General features: G+C 37.1%; 1 protein-coding gene across 1 annotated transcript in view; it reads left to right on the top strand.

Moving 5' to 3' along the window:
* ANOS1 (anosmin 1) overlaps window positions 1-21,208 on the top strand; it is a 133,350-nt gene that overhangs the window by 76,501 nt on the left and 35,641 nt on the right. Inside the window, exons 5-7 of the mRNA XM_040056345.1 lie at window positions 2,969-3,153; window positions 9,752-9,881; window positions 19,145-19,347. Coding sequence (XP_039912279.1) covers window positions 2,969-3,153; window positions 9,752-9,881; window positions 19,145-19,347 — 518 coding nt within the window. The remainder of the gene's footprint in view (window positions 1-2,968; window positions 3,154-9,751; window positions 9,882-19,144; window positions 19,348-21,208) is intronic.

The raw sequence follows: 21,208 nt of genomic DNA, 5'->3' as shown, positions 1-21,208 counted from the left end.
TAAGGAAGAGCAAACTCTGCAAGCATGACTAAGATCTAGTGAATAAGTTCAGTACTTGTTCTTATCATTTTGACAGCGCTCACAGCTTGAAAATGAACCCAGATTGAATCTAAGAGTCTACAGAAATTTCTGTAGTTTTACTGTTGATCAATCTCTGGAGATTAGTTACAACAGTAAACATAAAATTCACATTTCATTTGCTGGATTACCAAACTGAATTTGCCCTCTAGTACTGAGTGCTAAAGTCCAATCCTAAAAAAATATTAATGTAAGTACTGCCCCTGGAGACATATATTACAAATGTTCTTGGATTAATATAACAAGTATTTTTTCATCTCTGTTGGGGGTATTACTAATTGGTTATGTAGTCTTCACACATTCATGTCTCTTTATTGGAGATATCAAGTGTTCTCTTCTACTCTTCTATCATTGGCCTCACCCCCCTTCTTTACACTGTCCCAACTAGTGAAGGACTTGAGAAAGTGTCTCTGCAGGTATGTGTAAAAAAAAAAGGTAAATTGTGGAAGGAACATTAGGACATTCAGAGGGTCTGATGGTATGGCAAGATGATAGTAGGATAACTGAGGTCAGATGGTCACCCACAGTTTAGTGACTCTTTTCATGATTAAAGAAAAATAGCTTTGTATTATAAACATAGTGTACAGTTTTAAAAGTGTCCCTCTCTGAGTCCTTGCAGAACTGTTTTTATAATTTTATTGATGCCATGCAAGTACCCTTTACAAAGCCCTCCATGGAAATATTCTTAATTCGGGGGGAGCCAATGTTTAAGATACAGGTTTTCATGACAGACCAATGTGCACTTACTTTCCATGGCACAGAGATGCATGTGCTGTTTGAAAGACACCTTTAGAAATAATTTTCCTGGACTCTGCTACACATACATTGATCAGTGATGTGCATTCTTTGGTTAAGCACTGCAGACTTTGGGCTAATGCAGACTTTGGAGCTCTGCAGACTGGGGACTAATTAGTTCCACCACGAAAAGAGGGGCTGACAACTTACTTATGTAATAAAAGGCACATCGAAGAGTAATTGGATCTTTGCATCTGGATATTAAACTGATGGTGCTGGTTCTACAAAAGTATTTTAAAGTGCACTTGTGCTGTGCTCTCATTGCTTGCTCTGCCTTGCTCCATCTGCACGCGATTACGTAACACCAGAGAGGCTGAGATACTTGCAATCAAGTGACTCCACCTACCCCTAATGCAAAGCAGATGGAAGTTTTCTTAACATGCAAATTGTAGAATTATTGTGTATCATAACTAAAGAAGGATTTGCAAATTTGGAAACCCAAAGTCATGTTCATTATGCTAGACTAAGACCTTAGGCTGTTGAAGGATATCCAGTGTCCAAACTTCTGTGATAACCAAATTTAGTTTTGTTGTTTTTTTTTTTTTTTTTTCAGGTGAAATTTAGGTTTCTTGAAGATCTACAAGATCATTTTCATTTATGTGTAGCTACTTGTACACTCAGATTTATAAGAACACCTCTTAAAATATAAAAGTGGTTTGTTCACCTGAGGAAATTTTGGTACTAAGTCACCTGTGGCAGACGGAGTACAAAACAATTTCTCTAACAAATACATACAGCTGACCTTATATGGACAGTCATTGAAACAACAAAATAATTGAAATAAATATGATAACTTGCTAAGAAGGTTTATATGTCAACATAGAGATCTTATTTGTGATGTATCCTCAAGTGACAAAAAGCTGCACACTCAAATATAAGAGTTCTTAATGTCTGTCTAGAGAAATGTACCTAACACTTGATTTGTTGATTTAATCAAAAGATGCCAAATTTGAAGAGTTGTTTTTCTTTCAAGCTACTGCAGATGTTTTCAAAAAGGTGATATTACTGGTAGTATAACAGAAATAACTGTCCTTTCTTGTCACTGTGTAATGAGAAATTACAGTAATATTTTAGAAATATAAGGTTTTCTCTGAAATGCAACAATATGACAATAAGCATTAGATATAACATATCTATTCCAAGATGTCTTGGAATTACCTTTTCTAGTGCTTTAGGGAAGAGTGGAGAGTGACACATCATGCAGTACAGCTGCAGCATGTGAGTCAATAAGATCATGCAGCCATGGAGAAGCAAACAGCTTTCTTAAGTACATCAGACTAATGTAAGATGTATGAAATAATCACACTTCACTGGTCTGCACTGCTAAGAGCTTAGACACCGTCTGAGTCCAGTTTTAGGCTTGACTCTGGAGAAGGGCTGTTGGGTAACTGGAGAGTCTCCAGAGGCAACTGCAAGAGCGAACAGAGATCTGGGAACGCCGATTTTTAAAGGCAAATAGAGTGCACTGTGATTATCAGACTGAAGAAAAAAACATTCAGAAGCATAATAAAAGTCTTGTGGTACGTGAAAAGCTTCTCTGTAGATAAAAGAAAAAATCTGTTCCCCATGATTCATGAACATCTTGGACAGTATCGAGTTTATGATGCAGCTGGGGAGACTAAACAAGGCAGTGAGAAAGCTTTCTTGTAGAATGGATAGAGAACTAGTGAAACAGACTGCTATGTGATGCTATGGAAATTTTGTTATTAGATGTGTTTAAGGAGAAATTGGGTGAAAAACTGAACAAGTATGGCTGATTCTTTGGGATCAAAGGGATCTTTCTCCCAGTAGTATCGGGCAAATATTTTCTGTAAAAGTCAGTTTTAGCTTACGACTTTCACATCCTTCAATGTTTAATGAAATAAAGAAATAATTTTGAAGATTTTTTTTTTTAAAACAAATTTTAATGTTAGCAGAGATGGGTTAGCTAGGAACACTCCTGAACTTCCTTGGTTATCATTCCTCTCCTTTTGGCCTTTTCTCTGACAAACAATCTTTTTCTAAATTTTTTTTTTAATTCAGCTCCATCTGCAAATGGCTTAATCATATATTGTAAATTACTCATATATTTTTATCTGTGTTTTCTTACTTACAGGTGTTCCACTGAAACCCCGGAAAGAATTAAAATTCATAGAACATCAGTCTGGAGACCTGGAGGTGAAGTGGTCTTCAAAATTCAATATTTCCATTGAGCCTGTGATCTATGTTGTTCAGAGGAGATGGAATCAAGGAATCCATCCAAGTGAGGATGATGCTACGAACTGGCAAACTGTGGCACAGGTCAGTTCTTTGTAAGCAATATGGATCCAGTCTCAGAATGTCACACATCTCTTGAAAAATGCAGGATTAGACACCAAAATCCGTTCAAGGAAGAGCATTAGCGGCATAGTCCATCTGAGTTTAGTGGGACTCATTGCACAGTGTCCAAGGCATGGCTTGAATCTTGTCAAAAGTTAAAAATACAGGTGGTGAAAAGGCTATTTATCTTAAAAAAAAAAAAAAAAAAAGACTAAAACCTTTATTCTTTTGTAAAGTTGTTTTTTTCAGGTGTTACCCTCCCAATTCAGAAAAGTCTATGATGTCATGCTCTTATCACTCAGTGCAATCCAGACTGAAAATGTAAGATTCATGAGCAAATGTTTCTTAATGAGAAGCAGCCAACAGAGCATAAATTTTCACTTAGTACCTTCCCAGTTTCAATCTGGTTTTTACCATGCTGACAGTCCACCTGGATGGCAGAGTTCCAATCATTTATCTTACTGCTTCATCCTCATCCCTGCTGACAAGAAAAGTAAAACGCTGATTTTTGAAAAGATCTGCAAAATATCATTATGGCTAGGAAAAAAAGGAAAGAGAGAATAAGTAGAACCATCCACAAAATAGAGCAAGGGATTTAAATGCTGTGACAATTTGTGTTCATTCTCAATTCAGATTGCGTAGGTAAATGCTATCTTACAATAACATCAAGCTTGTGAGACTGAACACTCAGAAGTTAATTTCTTAGCTTCAGTGTGGTGCTAGAGGGAGCTGTCACTATGTTGTAGACTTGCTCAGAAAAAGCCCCCTGCAGTAGACCCTGGCAGGAAACCTTGCTTGTGCAAGCCCAAGGAAGCACGTCCAAAACTGATCAAGTCTCAGTGACTTAAGATATTTCAGTTGAGGTGCAGGTCTTGAACCTGCATTCTCCATTCCAGGAAACAACCTCCTGCCTTTGTGCAAGGAAAAAAAAAATAAGTAGCAAAAATGTGCCAGATCTGAATTACTCCTCACTGTTACTGAACTCACTGTGTATGTGCTAGACTGTAGAAGCTCAGCTGTTGTGGCTGGTGAATCCAGGCTGCAAAGGGAGCCGAGTGCTGTGCTATTTCTCATCCCAGGAACAGACCTCATGCACATTTCTGGAAACATGCGCTGTATATGCTCCACAGTAGCTGGACATATATGAACCCCTGCCTTGCAGTGGATCTGCAGGAGAGTGTTTCAGAAAGATGTTCCTGTGCAAGAGCAATAAGAAGTTTGACAGCTGCCTTTCCTGGGGTCTGGTGAATGCAGGCAGAAGGGGCTGAGTTAATCACTGTGGCAGGAGAAGCCTCCTCCGACTGACATCTTTCTGACAACTTCACTGTCCCTTCTGCATCACAGGAGATATGAATTTGATGGTGTGATGGACCCCACTGGGAATGTCGGTTCAAAGCACTCTTCAGGATGCCTGACTGGCTTTGTGAACTGTGTACAACTTATGGGATATGCAGGCTGGGCACCCTTGAGGGGTGCTAGTAATCAGAATTTCTGTCTTTATATGGTAGTGTACCTCCATGGTGTTTCTAGTTTTAGACATTCCACCAGGCAATCAGATTTGTTTGGCCAAATGCGATAGAAATTATTTTGCAATATCAGCAACAAGGGTGGATATCCAGTTTGACTAAAATGATTGTGTGCACTGCCTCCAGGCTTCTCCTGTCTGTATGACTGAGATTTTCTTTCTTCTATGATTCTAAAACATTGACGTATGAGTCCTTAATTATAGGCAAAGGCTGAGAAGAGCTCAGCCATTTAGCTGAGAATTCCTAGAGCATCTTAGTCCAGGGGAGATGATTCTGGCTCTTGCTTTACTCTGCAGCTTTAGGTAGATACTGTGTGAAGAGAAATCAAAGATCAAAAGGGTCTTTATGTTTTCTTTTTAAAGAAGAAGGCTCAATCTATTAACATACTATTTTGCTTTTCAATTATATAAGGAAAGCAAACACATTGAAAACAATTTTAATTATTTTTTACTTCTGGGGGAGGGATTTTTAATGTTTTTTTACTACATATTTTGGGGAAAACTTGATATAATTAAGCATTTGACTAATTTCCATTGGTTAATATAAAAACTGTGGTAGCCAAGATACTAGTTTGCTATGATATAGAATGTCCTATGTGTTATATGAAGTTTCCTACAGTACTGTAAAATAAGATTTAGCCAGCTGAGCAGGAACTGCTGCATTATCCTATGGAAATACTGGATATCTTGTGAATAAACTTACCATTCCATTTGGTACTAATTCTCTCTAAAAATAGTAGTATTATGTTTACATTAGAAATTCAGGTATTTAATCATATTACTATAATATAATAAAGTTAATTAAAGTGTGCCAGATCAATTATTTTCAAAGAGAACACATCTGTGTTGTGTGAATGGATGTAATGTGTACACACACACACACACACATATATCTATACATATGGGCAGGCAGTAATGAAGTACATTTGTTAGTCTAGTCTGTTAATAAAACAAAAAAGGGACATTATTTACTGGTAGCTTGATTGTGACAGACAGATTGGTGCTTCCCCTTGTAATTGCCTAAACTTGGTGATTAGCTAATCTGTTTCAAAAATAAAGCTTCTCAACACCTCAAGTTCTGGTTCTGAGGATCACAAGAAAGTTCTCAGCCCATGACAGTGAGAAATACCTGCTGGAGCTAACCACCAGTCCTGTACAGTAAAGGTTTCTTTCTCCATCTCCCAGGAGGGGCCTGCTTTGGTAAGCAGTCTTAGAGAGTGCCCATTTTGTGTGGGATTCCATTCACATGAAATAGGGCAGGTCTGCCATCCTTTGATAGAGTAGTGGATACAACACCCAGAATTTCTTTTCTATCAGAGGAAACATAAACTTAGCTTTTCTGATACCCTGGATGGTATTCCTTCACTCTCTGAAATGCAAATTCCTTTATCAGTGTGGTGTTTCCAAAGGTGTAGAGCTGTGAACTCAGCAGGGTAAGGCTGCACTCTCCTATTTCTATTAAACCTTTGTGCTAGAGAGGAGTCAGGGTTCATAGTGGGCAGAAAAAGGGAATGAGCACAGTGGAACAGTGCATTGATTACTGTAATCCTTGGATAGAGGAGAGTCCTCTGTACAAGTCTGCTGTGAAGACTTTTTTTGCACCAATTTTTAACATATATACATGACATATATATGCCATTTGGAGTGTTGACACAAGAACACCACCTGAGTGTTCAAACTGCTATGCTGCTGGGTCATATATTCTCTTTCTTCTCCCTCCCAGTCATAGTAAATCACATCTTTCCCTTACAAGAAATTCTAACTAACTTTCAGCCTTTCTTTCTCCAAGGAACAGTTTTGAATGTAAATATATAACATGTTGTAGTTCTAAATAGTATGCAACATGCAAGGTGCTAGAGAATACCTTCCCCTTGCCTCTCATACAAAGGATTGAATTGAAGATAGGCCATGCTCTGGGAATCTCTTAATCATTAGTCAGTTGTAAGAGCCACCGAGGGAGATTTCAGTAGGCGTGTTGAAGACAACAACAGATAATCCCCTTTTGTAGGACAGGATGAGGGGACTACGTACAGGAAAGGGCTCAGGATACAAACAGTTAAGAGCTGCTAGAAGAGGAGTAGAATTGTCAATGCTTCCTAAATGGAGCAGCTCTGGGCAAGTCTCAGCCAAATTCTCACACAAAAGCCCAGCCTCCTGCTTTCTGGCTGCTGGAGGTGGCCTGTTGTCCCTCGGACCTAGAATGAACTCTTGAGAAGGAATGCCAAGCTATTATGTGTGTTGTCCAGCTTATGTCATTAAGATTACATGCTGCTCTTATATGAAGTTGCATCCTAACGTAATTAATAGGATTTTTCCCTTATCTTTGCTGAACTTTGCATAACAGTGAAGGTGGACATATTGGCCAGTTATTTTGTCTGAGGACTAATTTATTATTTTATTCCAAATAAAACACCTATTAGGATTTGAAGCTACCTTCCAAACATTCATCTTATAAGAAAACAGATGATGCATAGCCAAATAATTGATAAATATGATTCTGTAATGACTTGAGTGGTGATCTTTTGGTTTTGTCTTTTATTTATGGTTCTTAAAAATTCTATAAAATTGTTGGGTTTTTTTCTGTCATATTCAGACAGAATTTTAGGTGTGTGATGAAATTTAACCATTAGCTGTTTGTACCACTCAGCATAGCTTTTAGTGGGTTTAAATTAACGTGAAAGATATTGAAAGGACTCTGAATATTATGATTGCTGGTCCAAACATACTTACGTAGTGAGAACTAACTAAACTAAAGCAATTAAACAAAACCAAAAAAAGATAGATATAGCATTAAGGTATTGTAAAATATCTTAGTTCTTAGTTCTTTCTAGAAATTTATTAATTCTATGTAAAGGATAATTAGAGGTGCTGAACTAGTTTATATTGTGATAGTTGGATGTAGACCTCCTGCATGCCACTGAGCTTAGCAGCAGCTTGGCCAACAAAATGAATGATGAAAGTAACAAACACAAGGCATGTTCATAAATTAAAATAATTTTGGCATTATGCATTGACAGTTTATTTGATTTCACATTATTTCATGGTTGCTATGGGAAACTGACACAACTGAAATACTTTCTTTTAATCAACAGAATAGCTGAGCTGATGCCAGTGACAAACAAGATTCCTTTGAGGAATTTGGGATCAAGTCTATTCAGATTATGCTTGCCTTGTAAGAAAGTTCAGCAACTAGTTTTTAAAAGCCCACAAGACTGTAACTAGTAATTGGTGATTAAATATCAGTCCTGAACCTGTTTTCAGTTGCAGCAGTAGGGAACCTGGCTGTTGGAAAAAAATAAGACATTTGAGTGCTCCATAAAATAAAAATAATCACAGAAGTTGATTCAGATAGGCTCTTTCCTCCCTGGGCAAACCTTGGGCAATTCACTCTACAGGTAACATAAAAGTTAAAAATGGAAAGGAAATGAGGCAGACAGTGTCAGGACTGTTATCCCTGCTTAAGTTGAGAGGACAGTGGTCTGAATAGAGAGGGACTCTGAGTAGCATCAATATGTGATTGGCTCAGAGTCTACAACACTTAGCAGTCTGGGAGCAGTCAATAATAGTTTTAGAAAGGGTCTCTTTTCCTTATATGCACACACAAATGAGATATCTATCTCTCTAAATTTTGTTTGTCACCAAATGAAGGGACTAAGTGCAGGATAACACCACAAATTTTATTTGTCAGGGCTCTGAAAAGGCCATTGCTGAAGAGCTGAAGCAAATTCCTCAGTTTCTGGTTATCTGAGTTACGTCAGCAGCTGCTGTTTTCTTACACAGGTTTGAAAGGGAGCAAAAAGCAGAAATTATGTTGTGCCTCTTTTTGGGAACTACTTGGCATCATTACAAGTAATGTTGAATCCTATACAGGGAAGGTGGCTTCTTGAAGTTGTATAAAACAGCTTGTAAAAATAAATTGATGTAACTACATTTTTAATGAGCTTGCATGTTTGGTCAGTAATGGTAATCAGGAATGATTGTATGTTATATTTAGACATATACATGACATCTGGTTCAGGTTTGTGCATTACTTTGATTAAAGGATTAAATCAAAATGTAGTAAACAGGACATATTAAATAAATTGAAAACTGGATAATTGTGGGGATGTAAAAGTAAAATTTCCAACTGGATGTGTTTTTGATGAGTTCTAGAAAAATGCTGCATCTTCCGTAGTTGGAAGCAATTCAGTGGTTACCAGGAGGCTGTGTTCAGTTCTGATGTTTGTACCTTAGGGAAAAAAGAAAAAAAAGAAAAAAGAAAAAAGAAAAAAAAAAGAAAGAAAAAAAAAAAGACTGTAAAAGATAGCTCTTCAAAAGTTTAATGGGGTAAAAAAATGGAAGAAAACAGGGCTCAGAATAAGAATGTGTAAATCACTTCCTACTTTAAGGGTTCAGAGTGTATCTATGCTTATGCCATATTTCAGTGGTTCTCCCCACAGGATTTGGAGATTGAACTCATGACACTGGCAATCTCAGTAGGTGTTGGTGGAGAAAAGGTCAGCTCCTATGACCTGAGAAAAGTCTTCAGGGAAGAGTTAAGGCTGTAAGTGTCTTTTTGACAGAAGTGCCAAAGATGTGAAGAAGGCTCACATTCATTTTGTGTTTCCTATGAACTAGAAAAAGTGGGTTCTCACGGCACTGGATTTCATTAAGCTGTTTTGGACCTCTAATTCTCTGAGAACTGAGAATTGGAGAAATCAGTCCTGGGGCAACAAGTTCCCTGAAACATCAGCACCTGGACAGTGAGACCCTAAACACCGGTGAAGGTTGTGATAACTGCAAAACTAATTTTGTGAATTTAACACTTCACCTGTTTTCTGAAGGCTACATTTTTCCAGAAGAGACCTGCAATGCACTGTAAAATTGGATGGTTCTGTCATTTTGTTCACAGCTGTAAGTGCTTTGCAGTGCAGAGTGGTGGCTGGAGTCAGGTGAGGTGGCTGCGTACAGCCTGTGGTGCTGGTGTGTACTCAGCCAGACTGGCTGGTGTTGCACAGCAGGTGACAGATCACCATGGCAGAACAACCAGTGTAAGTGTGACGTTTTCCCCACCAGACTACGGACGAGCGCGTTCGGCTGCCGGACATCCGGGCGAGCAGGTGGTACCAGTTCCGCGTGGCTGCTGTGAACGTGCACGGGACGAGGGGCTTCACAGCGCCCAGCAAGCACTTCCGCTCCTCGAGAGGTGAGCTTTCCCTCATGTTGTCTGCTACTCACCTTCCTCTCTCTCACACCTGCAGCACAACCTGATCTGACTGCTTTTGTGGCAGAAGGTTTTTAACAGGTGGGGTTTTGAGTAGTTTTGCCACTGACTTGGCCACTGGGATTTGTTTGAAGTCAGGAAGCAAATTAAAAGTTAAATTGCCGTTATTCTATTATCAGTAAGAGTCTCCATGAATAAAACTCCTTTGAAACATTTTCCATGATTGGTATCAAACTACATGACCTGACCATGAAATATGAAAGAACTTGGGTTTTGGTGTGTTAATCTGAGAGATTTATATATTTTTTTCTTTTTAGTTATGAAAAATATGTTATTGTCATTATGTTTAGTAGAGCATTGGAATATTTTGTTGCCTCTATCTAAATAATTATAGCATTGTTTTGATGGAACTTTGGACCCTCTTAAAATAACTTTCCCCTTGCTAGCACTAATTGTAAGTGCTTAGGAATAAAAAAGAACATAAATGCAAAGCAGCGTATTTCTGTTCATTAGAAAGACATGCCTGATGATCCACAAAGTATTGTAGGAATTTTTGTTGATAGTTCTAATTTTGCAACCATTTGGGTAATAAAATAACTTTGAAAATTATTTCTGTACCGATAAATGGTACATGAGGGATGGAGGAGATAGAAACTGTTCTCCCATCCTGTGAAGCTCCTGGCATTCTCCCTGGTATGCTTTTGACCAACATGAAAAAGAATTTTCCCAGATGATTCTTAGGCATAGCATAGGGGTTTAGCACAGGCCAGAAACTATTCCCATTAGACAGATGATCTGGATGTGGTCACCCTTTCTTAAAGGCAATCAATAATGCGGGCACTGTCCAGACCCCGCTAGTCAACTTTAGTGCCAAAGAATGAGATCCAGGACTCTTCACTCTACTAATAGAAGCAGTTTCTAAGAGAAGGACTTGTTATTTTAGTGGTGACAGAATCTTTACACTGATGTAACTTTGCATACTTTGAGGAATGTATTTCCTCCTCTTTCTGCAGACAAAATTATCTTGCAGTACAAGCAGTTGCCATCTTTGGGTTCCTGTGCTGGCTTTTAGCTTACTGTTTGGCCATAGTCAGTCCTAGAAAAAAAATCTTTTTGGAGGTGCATTTATAGAGACATGCAAATACTTTTGCTGATATGGAAGGTTTAATCACTTACTGAATAACTGTATGTTAGCTTTAATAACTTTTTTGGTGCCTTAGCCATATTCATGGTAGGAAGGTTGGCTGGCATAACTGTCCTGTTATTCTGTGACCACAAACCCTTTCATGTATAGAAGAAGTACTGTTTTAAGAACTTATGATGCTTAAGGTAGCATAACATTTCAGAAACATATAATACAGTTCCTTCAAACTATGTTGAGTTTATTGTAAGAACTCTTCAGCAGCAGTACCTTTCTCTTTACTTCTTGAACAGCACTTCAGCAGATGCAGCAGTTTGTTGCTGACTCTGGCACTACCTTTTAAATTGAGATAATTGACAGTCATTTTACCGAGTTTGTAAATATTTTCCAACTGTCCTGTTTAAAACAGCTATTACTGCAATTACAGAAAGGTATATCATGGTAGCACTGAGGTTTTGGCTTGAACATGACATTTTCAGGCAGGATTTGTATTTCTTTCAAGCAAATTGGCCCCCTACTGAGTGTGCTAGCCATGCTCAAAATGCCATCCTTGGTAATGAATAAAATGCCCATGGTAAGTCATCCTGAAGGTCTCTTTAGCCCAGAATCCGACCCCAGCCTGAGATGGGTTTCTGGATAATGGTGTAAGAGCAAGATAAGCACTTAGGGGTATTTCTTCGGAACAGCCTCCCAGCTGGCAGTAATTTGTGTTTCAGGAACTTGAGGTTTTGAAATCATTACATGAATACCAGTCCTGTTGTGGTCTCTGCAGCTACCCCTGAAGCACTTGCTCTCCTTGAGAACTGCTCAAGGAGCAAGGCTGTCTAGTGGAGGTGGAGACCACTTTGTGACAAGGGCCGTGGGAGTCTGTAGTACCTCTGCATACCCTTACCTAATAAACCAAATTTTTGATAATGACAGCAAGTATGTAGTCAGCATTCTTCAAAAGGCTTCTGTAACTCTCAAAATAACTTTTCAAATCTGAACTCTAGCCCTTGGCAGAGGATTGTGAATTGACAGACAAGCAGCAGGGAGTTCAGTTAGCTATCAGCTTCATAGCCCAAATCAGCCTATGCTGGCAGCTCATTTGGCCGTTCTAGGGGCTGTGGAACTGTCAGTGGTTGTTATAAAGATGTCGAGCTGCCAGATGAAATGTGTAGTCACTCTAGGTGACTCACATGAAGATGCTGCTAGGTGCTGACTGCTGGGAATGATACTGGGATGCCTCACTTGGTATCTCTGAGCCTCGATGTCCCCAGGTAGGCAGTCAGAGTGGTAACAGTTACAGTGTCACACTAACATTTAATTACTTCTTCGGAGCTCAGTGGGAGATGACAGCTCCTGCCTGGTAGAGCGGCAAGAAACTGCTGCTCAGATGTGCCAGCATCTACTGGCCCCTGCTGAGCTCCTACAGGCACTTTTAACCTCCAGTTTGGAAAAGAAAAGTGGATTTTGGCACATCACCTTTGGAAGTTTGCTGCCTCTTTGTGCTATGTTTGTATGAAGTATGGACAGAAATTCACATCAGTGTTTCACTTCACCCTGTTGTGCCAAGACCAAGAGAAGATTATTATCTTGGTCAGACTGAGCAGAAGGTTTCTTCAAAAATAGACCCTTTGATCAGGAAACATGACAGTAATTCCAAAGACAGTTTCTCACGCAAGATACTGAACTTTTACCAATTGCTCATAAGTAATAATGAATAGAAAATTAAATGAGTTTGTTTTTTCCTTTAAAGGAGGACAAATGTGATATTTAATCTGAACCTAGGAAGATGTATGGCACCAGAAAGTCTCTCTCACTAAATATTTTAAGATGTTAAGAGGAATATTCAAAAACGTGCTGTAATTAGTCAGAGAGAGAATTTTTGTCTGGTTACCACAATACTATTTGATACTGTTTTTGTGTTTTTGAAAATGCATAAAACATTCACTCTAAGTAGACACAGCAAAATAAGGTTTTGTTTTATTCTAAATAATGTTAAGTCTTCTGAGGTAATTTCCATTAACTTTTTTATCACTAAATAAAGTTCTTCATTTTCCAAATTAATTTAATTTCTCAGTCATGAGAAGGACAAAACCAAGAAAACAAGAGTATTTCATCAAGCATTTGAACTCTTCATTCTTCATCTAGTTGTGTTTTGAGATCTGATCTACTGCAGCTTTGGATGCTCTTATGCTGTAAACATTTGAGATGAAGGTTTATTAGCTGTTCTACACTGCCTCGTGTTCATCTAGGATGAACACTAATTTGTTGGCATTAATTTGTAAATGGTAAATAAAGTGACACTGCTGAGAATTTTTGAAATATTCAAAGCTTAGGCAGAGCTCCTTTTTTAATGCTGTTTATTTATTTTTTGTGAAGGAAACTAAGGGTTTGCATGTACTTGGCTGGCATGACCCTTCACGGGGAAAAAAGCAATGCTTTGTTTTGCCAAAATGTGATTCCAAAATTACAAGAAACACAGGTTGGACTATTTGTTTGTGGCGGAGTGGCTGGAAAATTAAGTGAATACTGCACCTAGAAAGTGGATTCTTTCATATAAGTGGGACTGTACACATGGACATTGATACAGCTAAAATTGATCAAAATTTTCTGCTATTTTGGCAGTGATTTCCACTTCTCTTTTCAGGGTTTTTAAATTTTGTGTGCTTTCTTTTATCTTTAATAGAGTGTCAACATTTTGCAACAGCACTAAATAAAGATAATTGAATACCTGACACAACATTTTTGGTCCATGAAGATACAAATATCCTTCCATTCATATTTAGACTGGCTCTCTCCAAGCTGTTTCCTTTCTTCTGGAAGCAGGAGAGAACTGTTCCTACAATCCATAAATTAGTCTCCTTGGATCAAAACTACCCGTGTTTTTCTTCCAGTAAGCAGGCATTGGATAGCTTAAACTAACTGGTCAGAAGCTGCTTGGCACTAGTAATACAATTTTCAATTTGTTGCGTTTGGTTCAGAGTTCTTAGGCTATTTTTTTCCTAGCTTTTTATAATTCGTGATGGGAATGAACTCTCAGTAACAGAGACTTCAGTTAACTCTAGGACTAGGTGTTAGGCATTTCTATGTCATATATTATCTCACTGGTCTATAGGTAGGTACTGTGCCATTTCCAGAGACAAGAAGACCAACACAATGAGCCCAAACCATCTGACCCTTCCACCTCTGCTAAAGGCTTTTATCTTCACCATGAAGGCAGTTGCCAGCATACACTGGATAGATTGTCCAGCAAAAGGAAGCAGACAACATTGTTTTCACAGCACATAAGTACCATGCTGGATGTGATTTCATGCATACATTACTGAGTGTTAGAAAAACCAGAACAGACACCCACTCATGGCAATAAAATTCTTTCTGTTGCTCCTTTGAGACCAATGATTTTTTTATGCTGCTGCACAGCTGGTTTATGTGTGCCATTTCCATCGGGCAGAGCCAGTTCTCCTGCTTACGCCGTGGAACTGTTTAATGGTCGGAAACTTGTCTGTAGAGCAGCTTCAGCAGATTTTTAGAGTTGGAAGGTCTCGTGTTTGAAAGATAGCAACGAGAGATCTATTTTAAGTCGTGAATAATGCTCCATAAAAACCAGTTTAAATTATTGTCACACTTGCTCTCACTTCTACTGCTCAGAATGAGAATTCTGATTCCAATGCCATTATTCCCCTATCAGACACCTATTCCAAATCACTTACTGTTTTCACTAAAGTTGCCACATGTAAAGACAAAGTGGATGCACTGTAGCAGTGTATGATGTGATTCATGCGTATAGCTAGCCCGTTCTGTTTTTTAAGGTTTTGCAAAAGTGTTTCCAGATACTATTGATTTAAAGAATTTTGGAAAATGTAAACTATTACTATGTTCACAAATATGAGTGTGGGAAGATGTTCATTTTGTAATGGTGATCATGTGAGGGTTTTCTTTCTTTCTTTCTTTGCAACAAGAATTCCTCCCTTTTGGGAACTGGAGACAGAATTTTGCTTGTGATGGCTGAGTAGCCAGCAAGACAGGAATTTAAGTCCTTTGGGTATACTCAAGCCAAACACAATCCAGACAAATGGAGTACTTACCCCATGTGCTGGAACAGCAGCTTCAGCCTTGACCTAATGAAGCTATCATTTCTAGCAGTGAGAAGCGATTTACTTGTCAGGCTGCTGAGACCAGAATTTTTTGGAGTTGAGGACAGCTGTCTGTGCCAAATTCTAGGATATATAGAAATTACTTGTATTTTATTTGCGTTGTCATATAAACTGCAAAGGAAAAGCTGCAACTAGCATCGCTCTTTCTGCAAACCACAGAATTTGATTTACACTCAGATAAATTCATGTATATAAAGTTTCAGTACTTTGCATTTGAAAAACTGGCAGCAGGTTCCATTGCAGTAATTTTACATCTGTGTATCTGAATTATGCATGTGGGCAGTCAGTCAAAGGGATCACAGGTATATGAAGACTAACAGTAGAATGGCTATTAGCTTTACAGTCAGCAGAACGTCACTTTAGCTTTATAGTTAGGTTAACAAACACCTTATGTAGTCAGCTTTATGATTCAGTACCAGACCTTTAAGTATTTTAGCATGAGTTGTATAGTGCTTTTAATATCGACATGGACATAAGCATAACAGACCACCTTGTAGAAGCAAGTTTTTTCCATTCAATAATGCAGAAAAAAGCAACTGATCTGTTATATGGTAACTGGCTGGCATGCATTATAGAGGAGCATGCTCGTAAACATGTCGCAGCTTTTTTGTTTTTCTGGGTTATTGGGTTTTTTTGGGAGGCCTAGGGGGTGTAGATGTTTTTTTGAGTGTTTTCTTTGAAGATGGGTATTGGGCTGTTTGGTTTTTCTTCCTGTTAACAGGGATCACATTATCTTGCCCTGCTATTCGTTCTCACTTGTCTGCTTTGCTGGTGAAACTAAATCCTCTCAAATGAAGAAACAATTAATATTCTTTGATTCTTAACTTACCAAATGATCATTCTGTCACTTGTAATAGTGATGAATGTCACAGAAATATATCAAAACAGATGAATAAATTATATAGTGGTATTGAAATATTTAATATAGAATGGATCCTCATCTGATATAAAATGCTCACTGAGTGTCTTAATGTTTCAGGTAATACACCCCAAATCCATGTTTTACCAGTGCATCCATACAAACAGACAGGGTTTTTTTTCCCAGTTGATTAAATGCAAAACTCTAATAAATTTTGTTTATCTTTGATATTTTATATCTTTATAGCTTTGTTATTTTCTTAATCTGTTTACTAGTTTAATAAAGCTCTGATGTATGATTTTCTCATGAAAATGTTACTTTCAATGTCTCACCTTTTCATGTCTGTTAGCTGCAGATCTCCTCCTTTCTGTCTTCTACCACCACCACTGTTCTTGTTCAAAGGCATTTTTGTGGATGACATTTGAGAGGCTTGCAAAGGAGTCTTTGAAGAAGGGTACTCAGGAAAATATCTGCCATTGGTGTATTATTTCACATGTATATTCACTCTAAGAAGACATTCCTTCTATCCTTGACTGTAATTATCCAATGATTTTTAAGGCAACGTTTGCATTCTCACACAGCAAAGTATAAACACTAATAGATTTTCTTTCAAACGTGGATCAGCATTTTGTCTGCTGACTGGGCTGTGTCTAGTGAGCACCGAAGAAATGCTACAGATAAAGTAATGTTTTTAATAAACTCTGCAGTTATAAAAAGTACAAGGTGATACACTGGTGCTGTAGAATTTAGAAGAAATTATCTATTGGTTTCAGTACACACATAGTTCTTTCTTACTGCTTTCTTTTGCTGGAATGGACATACAGACATCTTGAAAAGAAAGAATCTAAATCTGGTCATTTTCTTTTAAACCTACAAAAATTGGTGAAGAGAACTTCAAAATGTTTTTAATCATGCAATACGCTTTGTCCAAAAGAGCTATTTAACTTTTATATAATTTTTTAGTGACTCTATTTCTTGTAGACAGACAATGAAGACAAATATGTTTTATAGGTTGAATTATTTTTGCTTATATCTGACCATTTGGGAAGCTATATTCTCTGAAACACTTTAATTTTATACCATATGTTTTGTATACATAATACATGATGCATAGCACTTCTGGGAGATAACCTGAATAATTCACCTACAGTAATATGATCATGTAGCACTTCAGATTATAAATGTTTTATATCCCTAATATAATGTCATATAACATAAAAAAGCCCTTAACATTTTAAATCAGTGAAGATGAATGCTTAATAAATGTCTTAGATGTGTGAATCATGTTTCTGTTTATATTTAATTTATCTAAATTATATTTTATACCTATTTATTAAATAATAGATGTAAATGAAAAAATGTATGAGAGAATAGTACAAACCATTTAGCCTTTTTTTTTTTTTTTTTTTTTTCTTTTTTTTTTTTTTTAATTCTGGAATAAATAGTTTAGCATACTTTAAGATGGAGTGGTTGGCAACTTCAGAGGTAAGGAAATAAGTGCAACAGCAGTGCTCATCCAAAGCCAGAAAAAACGAAAACAACTGACTTGCTAGCGGATTAAAAAACACAAGTGTGAAGTGAGACATTCTTACTATTTGGAAATTATGTTAAATTTCCAGAATTCTTAAGTATGCTTTGTAACTTTTATGGCCAAAAGTTAGGTTGAATTATATGTGTGAGGAGACAGGGACATCCATTACTATTTAACTAAAATGGAATGTGTGAGGAAACAGGAGTATCCATTGTTATTTCAGCAAAAGTCCTGTTCAATAACAGGAATAAGTCATTATTTCACATCTGCTGTTCTTTAAAAGGAAAATGCTGTCTTTATTAATTCTGAATATGTCTTTTTTAATAAACTAAATGATGGAATTCTTCAGTAAGACCATTTGTCATAGGGATTGTCTGATGAATTAAGTATGCTTGGAATGTTTATTTAACAGCTCATTTAACATTATAAAATAATGCAGGTGAACAATACAGTAAATGAATGTCTGATGTCCCCTCCTCACATCTCCAGTTTTATTTCTGGCAAATAAGTGATGGCTGTAAGTTCATAACTTGTCTTAATTACTGAGAATTTTCTTTACTGTTCTGATAGACTTTTAAGGGGGTTTTTTTTGAGTCTCACTACTTACTTCTATGTAAACTTTGTTTTTGCACTTTCCTCCTGTTTTGTCATCAATTTTTGGCTGCCACAGACATTTAAAAAAGGGTAGAAATTAAAAAGTGGGATTAAAAAGTAGGAGTTGGGAGACAGCAAACTGAACTTTCAGAAGCTTTGTTGCAAAATCTTCATTGATTCACATTACTTGGGACCAGGATATTATATAGTGAGGACCTTAAATTCAATATTGGAGAAGATTAAATATTGAATCTTATTCAAACTCTGATTGTCCTGTGTCCTTGACCCTAGAGTCAGCACAAAGACAACTGAAGGAATACTGTCTCAGTTGATATTGCCCAGGAATTGAACCAGAATACTGAAATAAATCAAAGGGGTAGCTAATTGATTTTTGGTATTCTAAAAAACCCCTATAGATTGCTACATGGCATAATATATCATTATGCTTTAATTACATTTATTCTAAGGAAGTGTTTATGTCCCATGGTGGTAGATATCAATATTAGAATTTTGAAGAAGGAGTCAATGTGTCAAAACATAATTTCATCATCTGAGAATTACCTGGCAATGAAAAAATACTCAATGTTTCAGCCATACAGTTCTTTGGTGACTCTATAAGGCCACTTGTAGAACCTGTGCATCCTACACTGACTGTGTATTTAAAGTAATGAGTGACAGAAGGAAAACTGATAGTCTGGTACATTTTGGTAAAGCTTCATAATGTTTGTGAACTACCAACAACACAGAATAATGACAAACTAGGTGCTAACCTGTAATTTTTATTTCAGTAGAGCTGGAATTTCTAGAATTTTCAAGAAGCCATATCAGTTATGGGATGTCTTTGCCTGAATTTTCCTCAATGTATTTAGAGTGTCTAATCCAATTTGTGAATGCCTCGTAAATACATGAGGTGAAGATAATCTTTACCTCACTGAAGATAGTTTTTCCCTTAGAATATTTTCATTTTTTTCTGAATTCTAGATCCATCTGCTCCACCAGCTCCATCTAATATCAGGATTGCCAATATCAGTGCGAACAATGATGGGAGTGTAAATGCAATGATTACTTGGGATCTTCCAGAAGAGCCTGATATCCCAGTGCACCACTACAAAGTCTTCTGGAGCTGGACATACAGCAAATATGTAATTCCAGCAAAAAAAAAGAGAAGGAAGATTACCGATGGGGTAAGAAAGAAATCAGTAGCTAGGACAGAAATATGGTTTATTTTTGACACAAAATATAGTGTAAGTATAAAATGTGTGATAAGTTCCAATGATTTCAGACCCTGGTAAAGTTGTGGTCCTAATTTTTAATATTACAAAGCCCACAGACATATTTGACCTCTCAATCCTTTTCTTACATTGAACTCAGGGAGAGAAGTAAACTTTTGCCTTAGAATAAAGGTAAATGCGATTAGATTTTTCAGGAAAGATGAATGAAAAGTTAAATGCTGTTAGTCCTTTAAATTTAGGCTTATTCAATTAGTGTTTCTTACAATATTTATTTTATTTTAAAAACCTAACATTGTCTATCACATTGTTCTTTCACTACACAAGTAAAACTTGTGACACAGTCATGGAATAATCATTAAATAGTCAGTATAGGTCCGAGGGAAAAACATTCCCAAATCTTTATATAAACTGCTGTACCAAAGATCTGGCAATATTTCCTTAGCAGCAAGTCCCTATGAGTTTCTTGAGTAATGTATTAAATATTGCTTTGCTAGAAAGATTTTTGTTATGACATTCTTAAGCATATTGCATATTATTTTAAAGTAATTAATAGAAATAATTAGATAGAAATAACAGAAATCAGTTAAACATGATTCTCAGTGCTTTTGATAGCAAGGATTTGGTCCCATGTCTGTGTTGACACTGTGTTTTGGCTCCAGCTGCCCATTGCAGTGTGATGAATGACACTCAGAGCGTCAAAATTCCCCCTCTGTCCCTCAGTCAGCAAACCCTGACAGAAATAAAGGCAGTGAAGGCTGTGTGATGAAATCATGCAAGTCGATTTGCACAGAAAGGAAGGCTGGTTCTTTATTGTCCTTTAAGAAAAGAACTGTGGCAAGAGATGAGTAGGGTCGGACTGTGCTACAAAGAAAAGTTTGTATTCCTCAAGAAACTTGACATTGGGAAAGACCTTCAGGAAAGAGGCTTCAGCCTAAAGATAACAGGGAACTTTCTCTCTACGAGCTGGTCAGTACATCAGAAATCCCAGAAAATTTTAAAATTGAGCTAGGTCTTTAATATCTTTCCATAGCATCTTCCTACATACAAATAATATTAAAACAGGTCCATTAGAACATTACAGTAATGGAGACCAAGTTCTCACCTTGAATATAGGTGTATTTAATAGAAAAGGCAGGCTCTTAAAATATCTATCGTATTACTCCTGACTAGTACTTCTTCTTCTGCAGCATGTCATGAAACTGCACAGCAATGCCAGAACACTCCAGATTCTGTTGCTAATCAATGGCCATTTGAATATTGTAGCCACTCTTAGGCTAAAGAATGGCAAATCCACGAACATTTAAAAAACAAACAAAAAGGAAAGGTAGAAAAGTCTTAATTGTTAAAGATCACTAAAGATTATTTTTGTCCAGTTTTTGCCTTTAGATGTAGCACAACTCAAATAATTTCATACTGATTTCTATGTGAATTCATTCCAGGTAGACACTGAATTAGTTTGACTACAAATATTGACACTGTTAATCAAGAGTTATAGTCAATATGTCAGCACTAAACAAGATTAATACTAAATACTTATTGGCAGTCCCTTTTTTAACATCTCAAGTGTTAAATATGGGATGGCTACCTTGGTACGTGGTTATCTTTTTTACTGTATATGGACTGTCAAAAGGCACAAGGAATTCTAATGAAAACAAGGAGTAATATCTTCCACCTGGCATATGGACTAGAAGGATATTTTTTATAATTAAATCTAGCAAAATAAAATATAATACTGAGAAGGCTGGACTCTTCTTTACAATATCATATGCCTTGTCTTAATGTATGGGGTTTTGACTGGAGAATGATAAACCTA

Source organism: Hirundo rustica, chromosome 2 (genome assembly GCF_015227805.2).
Source record: "Hirundo rustica isolate bHirRus1 chromosome 2, bHirRus1.pri.v3, whole genome shotgun sequence".
NCBI lineage: Eukaryota > Metazoa > Chordata > Aves > Passeriformes > Hirundinidae > Hirundo > Hirundo rustica.
Note: the sequence above shows the minus strand (reverse complement) of the source record. Positions and strands in the feature narration are given on the sequence as shown.